The 19,942-nt window shown below is 30.4% G+C and overlaps 1 protein-coding gene across 3 annotated transcripts; it reads right to left on the reverse strand.

Annotated features, from left to right (window-relative positions):
* Positions 1-1,553: 1,553 nt before the first annotated feature.
* Positions 1,554-6,596, reverse strand: LOC132311968 (APETALA2-like protein 3). 3 transcript variants are annotated; one of them, XM_059810154.1, is made up of 11 exons: positions 5,431-6,596; positions 5,201-5,226; positions 5,046-5,076; positions 4,872-4,959; positions 4,645-4,790; positions 4,362-4,406; positions 4,161-4,261; positions 3,935-4,065; positions 3,504-3,620; positions 2,486-2,765; positions 1,554-1,886 (listed from the first exon to the last, which is right to left on the reverse strand). In XM_059810154.1, exons 1-10 carry the CDS (start codon positions 6,033-6,035, stop codon positions 2,514-2,516), a joined length of 1,542 nt encoding a protein of 513 aa, XP_059666137.1. In that variant the 5' UTR covers positions 6,036-6,596; the 3' UTR covers positions 1,554-1,886; positions 2,486-2,513. The 3 variants fall into 3 exon arrangements, with proteins under 3 accessions (XP_059666137.1, XP_059666136.1, XP_059666138.1); XM_059810153.1 differs by lacking the exon at positions 1,554-1,886 and having other exon boundaries at positions 2,030-2,765; positions 5,431-6,594; XM_059810155.1 differs by lacking the exons at positions 1,554-1,886; positions 4,362-4,406 and having other exon boundaries at positions 2,030-2,765.
* Positions 6,597-19,942: the final 13,346 nt, after the last annotated feature.

Here is a 19,942-nt window from a genome sequence, read left to right on the forward strand (position 1 = left end):
TTGTGTAGGTTATCGACTAAGATTTTGACATAGAATGGTTAACGTAGGGGAGAATCAACTTAAGAGGATCCACTTCCATCTAATTATACCTTTGACGACAATCCTTCATCTATCTTCCTTCACATTTGCCAATCCAAACTCTTCTACTGCGAAATTAGCTTCTGTGGTGGTAAGTTTTATTTAGTTTATGCGGTCACTGCTAGGTGTGTATGTGTGGTGGTTTACACCCAGAAGAGAACCATTAAAGAACTGAGGTTATGTTTTGCTATTACACCAAGTAATGACCCGGACAAAAAATGGTTGGTTTAAGTGATATGCACCCATATAGTGGGAAGTTTTAAATACCATGAAATTGGTGGATAAATGAATGTTGTGAGGATTGTTGAATCAAATTTACCATTTTCGTGCAGTAAGGAGAAATGAGAAGGCTTGCAAAGAAATATTTAAGAACATAACTTGCTAGCGCAAAAAGGTGATGCCAATCACCAAAGAAAATGTTATCAAATAAAACCAAAAAAAAAAATTAAAAAAAATAAATAAATGATTAAATGGTGTAACTCTTAGAGGTTGAAGTGGTAAGGTGAGCTTTGCGTTGATTGTGAAGGTTGTTGATTGTGAAGGTTGTGTTTTATGAGAAAGGTTGCTTGCCACTTGCACCAAAAGGTGGCCCGCTCCTTTCAGAGTTGTAAACCTCAAACCTAGTCAGCAGCATGCCATCATTTAAAAACATTAGGTCTCTCTCTATACCTTACAATTCTTTCTATAATGGACCTAGGAATTCGTTTTAGGGCACGACAAAAATAAATATATTATCTAACTGTGCAGCAAGACAACTAGTCAATGAAACAACGCAATATTTTCACAAAAAAAAAAAAAAAAAAAACATAATCTAAGGATCTTTTTGGCAACAAGTTTTATTTTGCATTTGCATTTTCAATTTCATATGAAACAAACATAGTAAAGTTTTTTTTTGGCTGTGTGGGTGGGTCCCAAACAAAAAATGTTTGGTAATTAGTTTGTTGCACAATATTTCATAATTAAAAATTGTTTGAATTATTTTAAAAAATTGTGTTTATATTATATTATTATTATTTTTGAAAAATAATAATAATAATAAAAATAAATCTCGTTTTATGTTCAATCACAATAATAAAACAAGTGAAGTGGGAAAAAAAACAAAGAAAAACATTGGTCCCCACTGTGGCGGTTTTGGATTTTTAGTTTATTTTATTTTTTCTTCTGGAAGTTTACAATATAATAGTAGCTGTTGAGAAGGGTTGTCATCTACAATAACCTCTTGGCATTATCATTGCTATAGTGTATGTCCTATTTAACGAGATGGTGGAAAAAGAAAAAGTACAAAATTTTGAAAACTAGACCTAGCTTTTGATCATATTACGCAAAGTGGTTGTTCTTAAATTTAAATTTACGTTCATGTTTGTTGATTCAAACTTTTTGATTGTACGGGTTAATGACTTTTTTAAAACAAGGCACAAGTCAAGTATTAAATAGGTATACTCGCTCGCAGAACTAAATGCTCTATCAATTAGACCACTGAACCATCTGATTTAATATTATTAATTTAAAATGATAAGAATCATCTAATAAAGAACCAAAGAGATTGCAGATTATTGCATATAATTCATGTGGTTGCTACGACTTTAAGCAAGTGTGGTAGTGAAGGGTCCTATTTTTGCAACTTGTACAGTATAGAGCATATCAAAAGTCGAAAGAAGTCCATCATGGATGCTTCACATTCCTTTGTTTGAAAAGGTCACAGCCTCTGATTTCTTAGCAGCACTTGATGCGCTCAACAATACAGCATAAAGGAAAATTCAATACGATACCACACCACACGCTGAGCCTCACCTGTTGTAGTGGAGAACCTACAGTTACGTAAAACACCCGATAAGTTATGATTCGTCATGTCGTTCGATACACGACTCTTTTTCAAATTCGATACGCAATCCGTATCGACCAATTTATACTAACTTTATTCGAGTCCATTGCAACCGTGACAAATACTACGAACCAAGCGTAAAGTGTATCATTACTTTACTATAAAAACGAGAAACTATATCATACTCGGGGTACTTACACGTCATACCTCCGGCGAATTGACAGTCATGAAATGGGAGTTTTCAAGAAAAAAAGCACGACTCTCTATCGGTCACTATTTAAAGACATAAAACAGTAAAAACAAAGTTATCTCATACACACACTTCTAAAAGATAAAACCAGTCTCTTTGTGCTTTAGGAATATCTAGTTTTGTCTAAAAATTCAAGGTAGACTAATGATCTCCTTACATGTAAGAAGGTAACATGAAAAGCCTCCGAAGAAAAGAATAGTTTTAGACATTTACAAAGGCAAGTTTGGGGGCATTATATCAATCTATGCTTGATATTATATATGTCCTTATAAAATCATGGATATTAATGGATTTGGATACTACTGTTACTGGTCTATCTTTCCTGCTCAACTGACCTTCCGAATACGTATTCATGGTGTTGCTTCAGTTCTTGTGATTGTAGAAGTGAGAACTGCCGGTTGGGGGCGTTGGAATGCAGAGTTTTTGGGTGGTCATGTCATGTGGATTTAGTTGGGGGACGGTAGTCGACAAAGCAGTAGCGGAAGAGAATCCTGATGATGCTGCATTAGAGAACAGTGGCACCGGGGAAACCGTGTTATTCCCGTGCATTTGCCAGGCCCAGTTCGCGAATCCCGGTGGATGAATGCCTACAGCCCTCTTTCCCATTGCTCTTTCCTGTTGACAAACAACATATAGCCATCATTTTTGGCAGTCATTGCTCTTTTTTTAGCTTCTTTCTTTAAGCAACTACCAGAAACAGAATTACTCATCCTGCATTGAATGGCCTTTCTCCATATGATAAAATATACAAAAATGGGGAAAAAATAAAAAATAATTTGATTAAAATACGATAACATGTTCAGCAGATAAAGAAGGGACACTATCAATTATTGGTGTAGCAGTGTCACAATATGTTATACTCTTCTAAAAAAAGGTGCATAACTAAGAACCACACAGCCTTGGAGGATGACATTCCCTTGTTAATGATACCAAAAACGTATATATTAGTACCTTATGGTTAAACGTTTTCGTTGAAACAATGACAAAAATTCAGAGGCCTTTAATTGGTGTACTCTGCAAATCTCAATCTCCATTATCAAAGCACAATCTGAAAGAGTTATTATTTAGCTAAAGAAAGGTATTCTAGGAGGCCAAGTTTATGGCTTAGGTGTTCGGCTATTAGTTGAAAGCAAGTTTAGGCAAAGTCGAGAGGTTATGATCCCAGTACATATAAGCCTACGCAAATAAATATACCTTTATCAGCTAGAACAAGGACTCAAAACATATTATGGGGCGTTGCTTAGCTTTGTCTAGGATCAAAATATTATAGTCTGAAGTTTACTAGGTCCAATAAAAGTTCGTTTTTGTGTCAAATGAATCTGAAAAATAGGACAATTAATAAGAGATGTTCACCTCATTGATTGATGCGAAACTGGGATACATGCGAGACAATATGGAAGAGTGCTCGGATGCCATTGGTAGACCATGGAGAGATTGTTCACACATATAGGCAGAAGCAGAGTTCTCAACCTGTAAAATAGCATAAAAGGGCATTGAACCGTTAACCCATCAACAGATTTAAAATAACCATTACGATTTTTGACCTGTGCCAAAGAGAATGAAACTAGCAATACGTGTTTAGGACATATGGAAATAAAAACCAACAGAACCCTCCAAGATTTTGTAAATGGAACACAATGCTCCCTATGGCTAAAATGGATACAAAAAAGATGCTTGAATTTTTTACAACGAGAAAGAGAAAATGAAGATCTTGCCAAAATGGCTACCAAAAGAGAGTTGATAGAAACATGACGAAGTACTAAGCCCTTTGATTATATGAATACCTTAGGTCTTTTTACATCAGGCATTTCAAAAGCAGCACAACGAAGGTGCAAATCCCTGATGTTGTCATTCCCTTTGGAACCAGCTGAAGGGGGTGAAATCCAGAGGTCCAGATCAAGATTGTGGCCATTGCCTGCACTCATACAATTAGGAAACTCATTGTACTATTAACTAACAAGGATTGTTGGGCAATGCACCCAAAAAAAAAAAAGTAATAAAACAAAATACCTGTATTATTGGCATCCATTATCTCCCCTTTATAGGTACTTGGCTCAAAGTTGGTGACTGCTTCCCTTCCAATAGATTTGATGGCTGCTTTATCATAAGCCCTGGATTGAGAAAATGAAAATGAAGATTTACCCAATAAAATTTGAGATTTCAAAGTGAGAAATTCAGTGTTAAGGAGTATGAATTCATGCTTGCAAGGACCTTGCAGCTTCTATTTCGCTGTCGAATAATCCGAGATACATATACCTGCAAGCAAGCATGATAATTTCATGGATAAAAAAGAGGTCCTTCAATTTTTCTTCTTTGAAGTAAACGATTCTAAATTTGTTATATATCTAGAATGAAGACACACATAATGGCAAGTTCTCATAAAAGAAATCAGAGTTCACTGCACCATGTACCCAATTTTAAACTTCTAAAAGCTACAAGCCTACATCTAGCAATAAATTTGTCCAAGAAATAACAGTTTCAGTTTGGTACTCACTTCTTTCCAAGGAATTGACCCATTCGAGCTTCCCATCGACCACATTTGTGCAAGGTCACTCCTCTGTATTTCGAGCTCCCCCGAGAGAATCCAGTACTATGACGACGAAGTATGTGCACAAATTCTTCTTTTGTCAGGTCTTTCATCTGAAGATCAATTGAAAGAGGATAAATATGCAGTTGAAATTGCTCGAGAAAAATTTCCAGTAACTAGTCACCTATTCTTACTTGTTTAATATCTTCTTCATAATCACTTATATTGAAATTGATATCAGCATCAGCTCCCCGAAACTTGATGGCAGCTCTATCATATGCTCTGAATTATAGTAATCCACATTCAAGAAAGATATAGAAGAAATTCAATTTAACTGAAGGAGTTTCCTATTAGGAATAAACTCTTACCTAGCTGCCACATGAGCAGTGTCAAATCCACCTAGAAAAATCCACACAAATTAATCAAATTAATACCATAACATATTGACATAATTACACGAATAATCTCTCTCCAAGAAAACCAAATGAAGCGATAAAATCAAGCAAATGGATCATTTGCTTACCCAAATACACTTGTTTCCCACAATCCCTGTACAAGGACACAAAAAATTCAATAATAAGTTTACTATTAAGTACATAAATAATATTGTATTCATCAATTCACACACACACATCATCTCACTGCTAAATTAGGGAGTCCGTTGTATACACATCTTTTATTCATTTATTTATTTTTCGGTAATTTTATGCGCCACATAATTGAAAATTTCACAAACAACTATACACGCTTTACCAGATATGTGATTCCCATCGTCCAGTCCTCCGATAAAACGTAACTCCGCGGTACTGCGAGCTCCGAGACCTTGGTCCCCGCCGACTCTTCCTCACCTGAGGCTGCTGCTGCTTCGGTTGCTGATAGGTTTTCAACTCTGCCGCCGCACCTGATTCCGGAAACGAGAGATTCAACCACTGCGGCCGCAACAAAGATGTTGCCCACGGCGACGATCCAGCCACGAACTTCTCCGAATCACCAACTCCTCCGTTCGCAGACAACGGAAAAAGTTGCATTGTGACCAACGCGGAGTCCGAATTTTCATTGCAGTCGGCATTGATTTTGATAATGTTATCGAATCTCTCTTCGCCTTTATTGCAGATATCGAAATTGAAAGCACATAAGGCGTTCGAGACCTTGCTGTGAGTAGAACTCGAGTCTTCGTCTCCGGCAATGTTCGAAGCTTCATCGGTGTTGACGACGGAGGAATTCGGAGTACCGGAATCGTCCACTTGAGCTCCGACGCCTTCCGGAAGCTTCTGGACAGTGTTAGTCGTCTCGCTTTCATCGTAAGTAGAATCAACAAAGACTACATCAACATTAAGATCCAACATCTCTCTATACATATATATATGTGTAATTAATTTCTGAGATTGTAGTTTCTACAGAGCATCAAATTTCAATACACAGAACGAAATCAACCGGTGATAGTGATGAAGATGATGATGTGAGAGCGCGATCGGATCCGAAAATCGATTTCGATGAATAATCACAGATAAATTGAGAGATCTGAGATATGAGATGAAACTCGTCTTCTTCACAGTAACAGTTGGCGAGCAGAGAGAATCAAAACTGATGTGTGAATAAGCAGCTCAGGTGAGTTGCATTTCACAAGTAGAGATAGATAAAGAGAGATTTAGAGAGAGAAAGAGAGAGTCATGGTGGTGAAAATAACGGCCGTTTGTCAGGTTCCATGGGAAGACGAACAAATGTATATAAACAGAGAGAAGAGAGAGAAACGGACTGCAAATGTAGAGAGAGAAAGAGGAGCAGTGGCGGTAAGCCTGTAACTAAAAAAGAACAGATGCGACGTGGGATCTGTGAAGGTATCGCTGTAATACCACTTGCAAGCAAGTTTACCCACTCTGTCTCCAACAATACATTTTTTTGCTTCACAAACTTCACCTCCAATTTATATCCTAATTACTACTACTGTACTATTTTACTATTAGTCTATATTTTTATTTTGTTTTTATTTATTTATTTATTTTTTTGTAAACAATCCATTAAATATTGATTTAAATTTATGATTACTGAAAATATTGTTAAAAGAAATTTTCAACTTAATTTTTTTTTTTTTTTTTTTAAAATTTGTGCGAGTCTGAACAACTATCTCCTTAATAACATGATATAAGTTTTGTATATTCACGAATGAGATGTGATTGATATTTTATAATATGCTTTAAATTAAAAACAAAGACCGTAAAATCTTTTTGTTATGGTGGTACAATGATAATGAAATTTTTGCTAAAAAAAATAAAAAAGTTTAACGTTTTCTTATTAACGTAATATTGAAAATGACATCTACTATTCTGCTATTAGTCTATGTTTTTATTTTTTTATATATATTTTTTGTAAACAATTCATTAAATATTGATTTTATAGTTTATGATTAGTGAAAATATTGTTTAAAGAAATTTCAACTTAATTTTTAAAAAAAATTTGTGTGACTGATTCGAGCAACTATCTCTTTAATCGTCGGTACATAAGTTTTGCAAGAAAAAAAGCGCAAAATTGTTGATTATTATTTTGTTAGGAAGGTACGATGATAATGAAATTTAAGCTAAAAAGAAAAAAAGTTTAAGGTTTTCTATTAAGGTACTGTTGAAAATGACATCTACTATTAATGAAGGTAAAAGAAAAAGAACAACCCATAAATGCTTTAAATGGGGATAGGTTTTCAGTTTTCACTTAAAAAGTATGCTTATTAGAGACACCTTTTGACTTGAACAAATTAAAGAAAAAGAAAAGAGCTTGATACCTAAAAACGTACTAATCGTGGTGATTAGGTTGGTCAAATATTAAAAGCCAGATTAGGTCGGTCAAGCAATGCCACAGTTTTAAATTGTGGTAAAACTTGACGAGCATGTATGCCACCTCTAAGATATGAGTTGTTTGAGTAGTTGAATTATTTTTGAGAATTTGACATAAATATAATTGAATTTATCTGTAATTCGGGTCTTGTACTATTTTTCTCTCCTCTAATAACTAACTCTTAATTCCTATCATTCTTGTCTTAAGAAAAAAAAAAAAAAAATTTAATGTAACATCTAAAATTAAATTAATAATAAAAATAATCAATTAATGAGAAGATATTGTTAAGAATTTGTTTGACAACTGTTTTTATTTCGTGGTTTTTTTTTTTATTACTAGTAGTGAACTTTTGCAATACTGCTTTTATTTCCTGTTCTTTATTACTAGTAGTGTACTTTTGCAATGCAAAATACCGAAACATATTTTACTATTAGTCCATATTTTAATTTTTTATATCCTAATTACTACTACTGTACTATTTTACTATTAGTCTATATATATATATATTTTAAAATTATTATTATTATTATTATTTTGTAAACAATCCATTAATTATTGATTTAAATTTATGATTACTGAAAATACTGTTAAGAGAAAATTTCAACTTAACTTTTTTAAAAAACAAATATGTGAGAGTGACTCTGAACAACTCTCCTTAATAACATGATATCAGTTTTGCATATTTACGAATGAGATGTGATTGATAATATGCTTTAAATTAAAAACAAAGACTGCGGAATCTTTTTATTACGGTGGTACAATGATAATGACATTTTCGCTAAAAAGAAAAAAGTTTAAGGCTTTCTTATTAAGGTAATATTGAAAATGACATCTACTATTGTACTATTAGTCTATGTTTTTATTTTTGTATATATATATTTTTTGTAAACAATTCATTAAATATTGATTTTAGTTTATGATGAGTGAAAATATTGTTAAAAGAAATTTCAACTTAATTTTTTTTTTAAATTTGTGTGACTGATTTTGAGCAACTATTTCTTTAATCGTTAAATGATGTAGGTTTTACAAGAAGAAAAACTAGACACTGTTGATAATAATGCTTTAAATTTAACACAAAAACTACAGAATCTTTTTGTTATGGCGGTACATGATAATGAAATTTATGCTAAAAAAAGAAAAGAAAGTTTAAGGTTTTCCTATTAAGGTAATATTGAAAATGACATCTACTACTATTAATGGTATCAAAAGGTAAAAGAAAAAGAACAACCCATAAATGCTTTAAATAGGGATAGGTTTTCACTTAAAAATTATGCTTATTAGAGACACCTTTTGACTTTAACAATTTAAAGAAAAAGAAAAGAGCTTGATACCTAAAAACTTAATAATCATGGTGATTAGGTTGGTCAAATATTAAAAGCCAGATTAGGTTGATCAAGAAATGCCACAGTTCTAAATTGTGGTAAAACATGATGAGCATGGATGTAACCTTTAAAATGTAGGTCCGGTGTTGCTTTAGCGGTTGGATTATTTTTGAAAGTTGCTATTCGAGTCTTGCACAACCTCTCTCCTTTAATAATTAACCACTAATTTTTATCATTCTTGTCCTTAAAAAAAAAAAAAAATGGATTTAATATCTAAAATTAAATTAATAATAAAAATAATTAATTAATGAGAAGGGATGTTGCACTTACGGTCAAAATATTATTTTTATAACTACCATAATACTTTTGGAAGACTCATTGTGAAAAAGCAAATTAGAAGCAACAAAACTCTTTCTGAGATAGTCATATATATATATATATTTAACAAACAATTCTCACAATATTTTTGGAAGAGATTTGAACCTTACACCTTTAGAAAAGAAGATTTCTTTAAGGGTTTGTATGGCAACAACTTTTATTTCGGTGTTTTTTTTATTATTTATTTATTAACGGTAGTGTACGTTTGCAATGCAAAATACCGAAACATATTGGTAACTTTTGTTACGATTTTAAAAGTATTGCATTTGTTGTCGGAAGAAGTCCAAATTAGTGTTTCTTAATATTTTTGCAAGGTACCAAAAAACATTGTAGCATACCAATAATAATAATAATAATAATAATAATAATAATAATCTAAATGACCTTTTTTAACTAGCCGTTTTGTTTATAGATGCCTCAATAGCCTAGTTGATTAAGTCCTCGGTGAACGTTGGAGTACCTGGCTTCGACTCTCTGTATTTAATTTTTAACACTTTTTGCCTTTAAAAAAAAAAAAAAAAAAACCTAGCCATTTTGTTTTTAATCTTGCAATACTTTTTTATTGGACATGTTTTCAAAAAATTAACAACAAATTTTACATTACCAAATATGTACTTTCAATTACTAATTTACTATTGAATATATTTCACAACAAAAATATTATTTTTGTTTCAAATTAAAATAAAAACGATTACCAAACATGCTTAAAATCATATACTTTAATAGTTAACATTAATCTTGAATCGTGTTTTTTTAACAAACAAAATTCCTAAAACTGAATTTATCTAAATTGTTATTCTATTATAATTCAACTTAATTCAATTCAAAGGGTTTTAAACTTTTTATCATATCTATTTTTTTTAGAAAAAATTTAAAATAAAAAAAATCAAATCAAATTAAAGGTTACGTGTACAAAACAACATTTAAATGTATACATAAAAAAATGATAAGAAAATCAACCTTACCTGCCAAAATGGAAATCAAATGAGTCTCATTAATGAGATGGCATTCCAAGGGACCCATGATGGTAAGTCAACAACAGGCATATGGTTGCAAGTCTTTTCACTAGTGCAGACTCAATCAATGTGGACTAAAAACAGGTGGCAAATTATGAGTACATCTATTTAATATATATATATATATATATATATATATATATAAATACACGTATAAACACAATAGATTTAGCTGACTTCCACGTGGCAACACGTTATAGGTTGTAATCCAGTCAAAAATGGGTGGAGATAACATAGCCTGATTTCAATCATGGGTTTGGACAACGTAGACTATTACAATAAATGGGACTCTTCATTGGAGGACACCACCCTGTCAGCTTATTTATGGCTTAAATAAATATAAATCTAAAATTATCCCATAGTCCAATTCGATTCAACCAGCGGTTAAGATTGTCTTATCTCCCATAGTGGGGTCCATAAAAATCGAAACGTGTTTAATGCACAATAAAGTCACATGGTATCTCGTTGTTGGATGATAGTATGTAGTACTAGTATCACTTGTGGAAACCCAACATGCATTGATTTTTTCCTAGTTCAAAAAATCTCTCTTTATTTATTTATTATTTATGACTTTTGTGGGAAACCATTGACCTTAAAAAATCCTACTAATTTTTTGGTCTGAAACGTGAAATTCTATTCGAGTTGATTGAACCAACAGTTGGTATCTAAGAATAATTTTTTATTTTATGATAATTGTAAAATAAAAAATTTGCACAAAAATAAGTTTGTTGACAATATCTAGTAATAATTTTATGAAAAGTTAAACAAGATTTACAGGGTGTTCGTCTGCATTGAAATCGGTGTCTTGAAATTTTCTATTTTCTAAAATTTCATTAATTTTAATTCCCATACTTCATTTCCATACAGCCAAATACACTCTTAGATAACTTTTATAATGGTCTGAAAAGATTTTTTTTTTTTTAAATTTATATAAATTATTATTATTTTTTTTGTCAAACCTAGAAAATTCTAAGATCATCTTACAATAAAGTCATATAATCGCTTTGTTGATAATAGTAAAACATGGACTCTCACACGCATTTAGAGTGCCTCAACCAATTGAACTACCACTCTTCATGATATTTACATATTAGTCTATGATTAACTTGATGATTTGCCAATTGAAATATATATAATGTTAAAGCTAAAAAAAATATAGTACTCAGAAACTTCATTGTTAAAAATAGAAAATTAATGGGTAAATTTAACAGAGTAACTTGAAGATTAAACATTTTCATTTTGAGACCTCCATCAAAAGTAGTTATAATTTGAACATAAATTTACTTCTATTCATGAAATGTGAGTAGTCGTTGCCTTTAGTGGAAAGAGGAGAATCACGTGTTTCATATGGTTCCCTCCGACCATCAACTGCCCTTTGTCCTTTATCAAAAGCCAATAGTTAATATATATATATATATACATTTTTTTTGCCCAACAATGATTTTACAACTTGCTACTTTGGTATTTTAACCAAAAAAAAAAAAAAAAAAAAAAAAACTTGCTACTTAGGTAAAGAATGGACCTATTATATATATATATTTTAAAAAATAATATAATTTTTTTGAATTTGTCATACCTACTTAAACCGATTTACTTATAAAGTTGTTCGGCCATTTTATGAGGTTCGCCTCCTAAAATTTATTCTTTCACATCACCATGTAGTTTCTCGATAAAAAACTAGAATCCAATGTCAACGGAACAAATGTAAGACGAAGTTATATTTTTTCTAAACTTATCTCGTGAAGAAAATACTTTTTATCAGCAGGTCAGTGGTTTAGCGGTATTAAATTTCTATTTTTCGAAGAGAGGTTAGGAGTTAGAGCCTCAGTAGAAGTAAATGTATGTGAGTGCCAATTATATATATATATATATATCAAACTAATTATTTTAGAAAAAAGAGTTTTTAAGTATAAATAAACACTACAAATAATAATCATCATAATATAACAGAATAAATATTGATATAAATTCTTATAACGAGGTCTTTGTTTGTTTTTTATATTTCTTTTTATCAAAACTTTAGTTAAAATACATCCAAATTTGTAAAAGATAAAATAGGTTCGGTTTGCCTTATGTTTTGAGATTCCATGCATTGTGAGTTATATGATACAGTAGTACAATAGCCGTTTTGTATCGCATTTGCATGTGTATTGTGAGCAATATAATACAATACAACACAACACTTGTATGGTACTACAAGAGAAAAACTTAAATATTACTAATTAGAAAAACTTAGATATTACCAATATAGTGATGATATGATATTATATACTAATTAAAAATATATTCGTTTTTAATTTATACATGATATTGTATTATCACTGCACCGAAAGTATTTAAATTTTTTCTCATACTACAAAAGATCCGATAGACCTGTAAATTTTGAAATTTAATACGTGTATCCAATGATACTCTTAATATTTTCTTTTCAGCAAACTTATTGATAATTTTTTTTATCCTTGCCTTGTATATAATCGGTGCATTACTCTATAGTTTGTGAACTGGAGTTGGGAATAATTAAAATAATAAATATTGTGTGATTTCGAGGACAATGTAATTTATTCATAAATTAAAATTAGATAAACACTAATTTAATTTAATCATATTTTATTAAAGAAAAATTGTTGGAAAACATCATGCATGATGTCAATTTCGAGACAGGGTATTATTATAAAGTTGAAAGAAAAGGCCAAAGCGAGGCCGAAGCACCAATTCTTGTGTGGAGAGGGAAAAAATCAAGAGGGAGGAAAGAGGAGAGAGAAAGCTTGATGGGGATGGAAGTGACAGAAAGAGAACGCCATCAATGTCACCCCAAACAAGAGAATAAATAAGTTGAACGAATCTGGACCGTCCAATTATTATTGTCCCTTCAAAGGAGATTTGACGAAGATACACACACGAGAATCTTGTTTACTATCCCTTCGCAGAGTCCTTTCCTCTTACGGTAACCTTCTACCTTAAAAAATTCTCTTTTCAATTCAATTTTCCATTTAGGGTTAATGTGAGACATGAGAGTCATGTGACCACATTTAGAATATGGCAATTATTATCTACTGCGACACTATTAGAAAAGTTACTGTGTACCTAAACCTATCATTTGGTGGGCCAAGCTTGCCTTGGTCTTTATGATTCCAACGACCAACTTTTTTATGGAGAGTTCTTTTATGAAATTGATTTTATATAGCATTTAATATTTTAAAGAATAGTGAAATTTCTTCCGAAAAAAATATTTTAAAGAATATTTTAAAATTGCAGTTCACTCTAAAAAAAACACTTATATTCTTAATTTTACAAATAAATAATTATTATTTTTCAAATACAACAACTACCTTTTTCATTATGAAAATATCTATTGTTTTTCTTTTCTCCCCAATTAAAGTTTTGGGTCATTTCCCATCCTCTCAACTTTATTTATTTATTTATTTTAATTTTTTTAATCTATTTTGCATTAATTATCTTTTCTTTCTCCTTAAAGATTAATATTAATATTTGTAAGTAACAATGAAAGATCCGTAAATGATGAAATTGAATAAAATAATTGATCTTGTTAGCATGAAAAACATTGAAGAACTATCAAAACTTTAATTATGAGTCATTCAACATATGATAATTTTTTCTTTTTCATGTTGTATGCTTTGAGTTTAATCTAAATTTTTTATTCTTTATCCGATTTTTAAGAATTAGTTTAATATTTTTTAATATAGTAAGGACATATCTTAATGTGAAAGGTACTTTGACAACCTTAAATCTGTTGAGCATGTTTGAAAAAAAAAAAAAAAAAATCTTTAGTTTTCTGTCCTTTCCTCAATGAATATAGGAAAATTCTCTTCATAAAAACTGTAATAATAAATTTTAAATGAAAAGTATAAATAATGCTCTTAAGAAAGCTTATGAGAATAGTCATGGAATCACTTTTTTTTAAACGCATAAAAATTTAAATAAATCATTTAATACATTTTTTTTTTAAAGTATTGCTCTTTATATCTTATTCGGGACAAGCATGACTTTTTTTTTATTATCTATTTTTGAATAAAAAATTAATGACATTAACTAATTGATAGTTTTTTAATCCATGACCTAGAATTAGAGTTTTTAATATGATGTTATTAGTATACTCATGAATATGTTACAATCAAAATAATACAATTATTCAAGGGCACATTTGACCTTTTCCACCTTCTAACCGGCTGTAGCCGGTTACAGTACTTTTATGATTATCGCAATGAAGCAATCCAGTGTGATCCTTATGGACCATTCATGCAAGGCCACGTAGTGGTCAACCTTTCCGAGTTGATGATAAGGTACGGTGGGTCGTTGAAAGTAACATCAATACATTTCCTTTTGTAGCTCGTTTCTCACGTGCCATCGAACACGTGCGATTGCATTTAGTTAAAGTAGGTAACAACATCCCTGGTTTGGTAGAGAGAGAGAGAGAGAGAGTTTGTGCCACCGACTAGTGGACCTACTGTTTGGAAGATGGACTCTCTTTTTCTCTCTTCTTATCTTCAATAAGCCCAAGTTCAATGCTTAAAAAGCTTTTTTTTTTTTTTTTTTTTTTTTTTTGGTACTTTTTAATATTATGATTTGATGTATTATTTATTCTAACAAAGTGTATTTTCAAACAATTTCATTTGAAAAGAAAAATAATAAAACTCTTGAATCGGTATTATTACTGTCTTGTGTTTATTATTATTTGTAAGATGATTTTAAAGTTATAGATTGGCAGAATTCTTTGACGAAATGATTTTAATTCTAAATATCATTACTTGCAATATATAAGAATGCAGGTTTTTTACTTGCTTATCTTTTGTATAACGGAGTAATTAAAGACGCTTATCTTTTGTATAACGGAGTAATTAAAGACAATCGGTTAAAAAATTATGTCAAACTCATCAACCTAAATATCACTACTATTATTAATTTAAACACTTAAAAAAAAGAGATATGTCCTTATTTATCACTAATTAAAATTTTAAGAATCGTTATTGGACACCTATTATTTAAATAGCTAAAAAAATTAATTCTCTCTACTCATTTGAAAATAATTTGTTAATGTGTCATTTCAATCAATTCAAATCCCTTTTTTTTTTTTTTTTTAGTAGGAGAATTTTGAGAATCAAATCAGAAATCTCTCCTCTCTTATTATTATTATTTTTCCTTTTTAAAAAATTATCTAAACAAGATATACATCAAGCCACATTATTGGAATTCAAGCTACCATGAATTAAATGTTCTTATCTACTTTGCCTAGTGTGAAAGGTAGATGATCAGTAATGAAATTTTACATTAATGCCAAAATTGACCTCTATTGAAAGCATGACAACTTACAAAAACAAGTACATTTCACGGGAATTGATACCATATATTATATTCCTTCTGCTTTATATTAGATGGTAATATTTAGAAATTGAAATTTTAAAAGAGGCATGTAATTAATGTATTGTCCTCTTTTAAAATTATCAACTTGTACTTTTTTAGTTTAGATATGTATAGATACCAAGTTTGATTTTTTTTGAAAATATTAAAGACAATAATGATGGAAAGAGAAGACTTTTTTGCTTTGACTTTTTAAGGTGGACAATTAATTTGGGACATCTAAAAACAAGATAGTAAATTACTAATATGAGACAGAGATAATATTTAAAAAATAAAAGGTAATTCTTGTCACTTTATGTGTGATTTTCTCAAAATAAATGGATATGCATTTTATTATTTAGGTCATAATTGACATAGATTTACAAATTTAATAACTTTACAGGAGTATACAACTATCCAAGTCTTTAAGAAAAAGACAAAAAAAAAAAAAAAAAAAAAAAAAAAAAATCATAACTTGTACAAGTGTTAATTTCTCAAAATAGATCAACATAAATATAAAATTATATATATATATATATATATATATATATATATATATATATATATATCATATGTAGTAATGTGTGTGATTAACATGTGACTGTTGAGTATGGTTGTACCTGCATGTTGTAGGTCATAGACATAATTTGTAATTTACAATGTTAAATTTGTTCCGTTGATCCAGGAAAGTTGTATGACTCGGAACAGGAGTAGTGGTGCTAATAAAAGTTGGGCTCTGGCTGCTCTTGCAAGTGGGTAAATAATTAAAGTGTTATTCGTATTTTATTATTATATCAATATAATATTATAATATATGTATTATTATAATTAAATATATATATATATATATTTATCGATATTATAATTAATTCATGTGCTTTGCTAAAAGTAGATAAGAAATCAAGGTGTAAGGTGTACTTGTCGGCAGGTGTACGAGGTTTTAATTCCCCCGGTTCTTCTGTGACGTGGTCGCTTCCTATCCTTTCGTACCAAAAGGTCCTTCCATTGCTTTCCCTGTTTTGGTCAGGCCTTTTCAAATTTTTTTTTTTTTAATAAAAAAATTTATACAGGTGTAAAATTTACATTAAAATTAAACGATAAGTACATAAAATATATTAAGATTAAAAACACACCAAATAAAATTCGGTCTTACTTTATAAAGGGTGTTTATAATATAAAAGATGATACAAATTTAGCCTCGGCGTTTGAAATTTGAATACACAAGTGAGCACGAAAATCACATGGAGCATAGTGAAGGCTACAAAAGTACTCGAGTGGCCCACTTTCCCATTTGGGCCCATTTCATTGGAGAAGAGAACTTGAGAGTCTTGTATGTAAACCATTTGTTCCTACAGTGTGTTCACAAGTAAAGTGATTGTCTACAAGAGTGAGTAGAAAAATAAAAAGATTGAGCCCCAGCATTGGCCCAGGGCAGCTGACCACCCTGGGCCTATACTGGCCCATTAATATTATTTTTACATCTTTTGCATTTAGTTTATTAAATTTTACAAATTGCCTCTAATTTTATTTTTATTTTTTATTATTTTCAAAAAATCCCACTAATTCCTCCCCCCCCAATTACCCTTATTATACAACTTTTTTTTTTTTTTAATAAAAAAAAAAAAAAACGAAACGAAAGAAAGAAAAGTTCTTTCATATATATATACGTACACACACAGTATATATTAAAAAATTTATTTTCCGTCAAAGAAATTATAAAGAGCTGTTGAAGAAAGAGTTGAGAAGGGAATGTGCAATAGATTCAGAAACATGAGTTCAAACTTTGCAAGTACGTAGGACTCTCAATCTCACTCATTTTACCCATATAAAAAAAAAAAAAAAACAAAAAAAATTTGTAGCCCTCTCAATTTCTGTAATAGATGATGGATTTGGTCTAGTCTTTTGTTTAATTTGTTCGAGTTTTTATTGAATGGAACATGCAGTGCACATCACCAACGAGAGTCACGTTTCTTAAGGTCCAGAATCTTCCCTTGGACTATCTTAATATAAAAACTCTTTTCTTTTCCTTCCAAACCAAACAAAAAAGAAAAAAAAAATGTCACTCTATTCATCCTTTCTTCCGTTCATTTCATCAAATTAAACAAAAAGTAAGAGAGACATTTATACTTCCCTATCCATCCCTCTTCTCTCCAACCAAACGAAACATAAAGGCGTGAAGAATTATGGAACTTATAATATTGAACGTTTTTTTACCATTTTTTTAATTATATATTTTTTATATTTAGTATCATTGAATACTCTGGAGTTCATTGGTGTCCTTGCCAATCCACCCGTTACATAACTCTATAATTACTCCCAAATTCAAGGTGTACCATTCAATCCAAAACCAATTCAAGAAAATAACCTTTTGCCCTTTAAAACCTACCTGCCACGAGCACCACCATCCACCCAACTCATATTAGCGTATATAAAAACACTTCTTCTTCTTCCTTTTTTTTACAAAAAAAAAAAAAAAATTGTTCACATTATTATAAACACAGGTTAATCAAGATGGCTGTTTCAACCAAAAAGGTGATGTGCATTGGTGTCCTTGCCATCTTGCTTGTGTCGCACGTAATGTGCATGGCTTCCGCCCGGCCGGAATTCCAGACCGGACCTGCAAAATACTTCACTAAGGATGCTCAAGGTCACGTAAAGATTTCCAACAAGGTCAGATTGGAAGAGGTAAAAGATGCTAAGGAAGGGGCAAAAGAGCCAAAATTTAAGGACCCTCTGTTACAATTGTTTCAGTAAATTTTTTATTTAATTCTAAATAATATGATTGTTATTATGATCGGTCCGCTAACACATACACCGGCGGATATGAGTTAGAGAGGCCATACGATTCTAAAACAACGTTTTACATGCATCTCATTGTCAATGCCAATCATTTTCATCTTACCCGAAATTACAACAATTTATTGTATTATTGTTAAATGTTCATTGAAGTTATAATTCATTTGTAATTGAAAGTACTGAATTATTTACTTGTGCTATATAGTGAATCATTCATGTAGTGAAATTTTTATTTTGATAAAATATATAAAAATTCTATAACATATATATGCTCGTGGCAACGTAAAGGTTTCGCCGGAGATGAGGACCGGAGGGGCGTAAAGTCCATTGGTGCAAGGGATCGATATATTATCTGCAATTAATGTAAATTAACCTATTTACAATGTAATTGTTTTGGTTGTTTTCATTAACTCAAGTATTATTAGGCTTAAACGAGACATGTGGTTAACCGGTGGATTGATTCTTTGAAATAATCAATAGAGTAGTTTAGACAAAATCAATTCAATATTGATTAATACGTAATCGATCGGTTATTACTTGTAAACAACTTTTTTCTCAGAAACAAAATGTTGGTTATCCAAGCATAAAAGTAATTTGAAGGGAGTTTTCGTTCAATTTTTTTTTTTTTTTTTTTTTTTTTTTTTTAAAAAAAGGAGGTTAATAACACACTTTTTAAAATAAGGGTGAACGGGTTATGTTGAGTATATTTAAGAGTATTTTCTGCACTTTTTCCATTATATATAGCATTACTGAGAGAAGGTCAAATTCTGTTCCCAAACATGTTCAAATTTATTTTTGAGTTTTTATTGCTTATTTTCATTTATGATTTTATATTGATAAGGATTAAGGATTAAAATAAGCGATTTCTGGAATAATTTTTTTACTGATTCTGATATTATTTCCTTTGATTAATATATAATCATAAATCAAAATAGTTAGCCTTTGGGTGAGAATGGTATAATTAAAACTTGAAAGAGAGAGGAAAACAAATTTTATTAGATTCTGATATTATTTCCTTTGGTTAATATAGAGTAATTGTTATCATTACACTTATGCATCCTTTTTTGTTTGTACGACTTAAACTATTTTCCCCAAGTTTTATTTGTTCACATATTCCATGTACCATACTTCAAGACTCTACTTATTATAACACAATCTAAGGTTTTCAGGGAATCATTAATTTATTTTAATTTTCAATTTGGTTTTACAAGTGCTGTACAAGGTAATACTATAATTATATATATATATGTGTATATATATATATATATATATATTATAATAATAATAATAATACTATTATTATTTTTATCTGAAGTTAAAACAAACACATATCCATTAACTCCATCCTCTCATTCGTCAAGAAGGTATATACTGTTTGAAATAGAGGCCCGGTGCTTTTATATATATATATATATATAAAATTATCACTAAAGATTGGATTCGTTCTGTTCTATTATACTTCAAATCAAAATCAGAACCTTATCATTCTTTAATTTTTAGAACTGCAAATCAAATTATTTTTATTGCATAATACCGAGCCATACATTTCAATTCGGTATTCTAACATCGTCT

Source organism: Cornus florida, unplaced genomic scaffold (assembly GCF_030987335.1).
Source record: "Cornus florida cultivar Cherokee Brave unplaced genomic scaffold, ASM3098733v1 CherokeeBrave_3.0.0_Hap2_Chr06, whole genome shotgun sequence".
NCBI lineage: Eukaryota > Viridiplantae > Streptophyta > Magnoliopsida > Cornales > Cornaceae > Cornus > Cornus florida.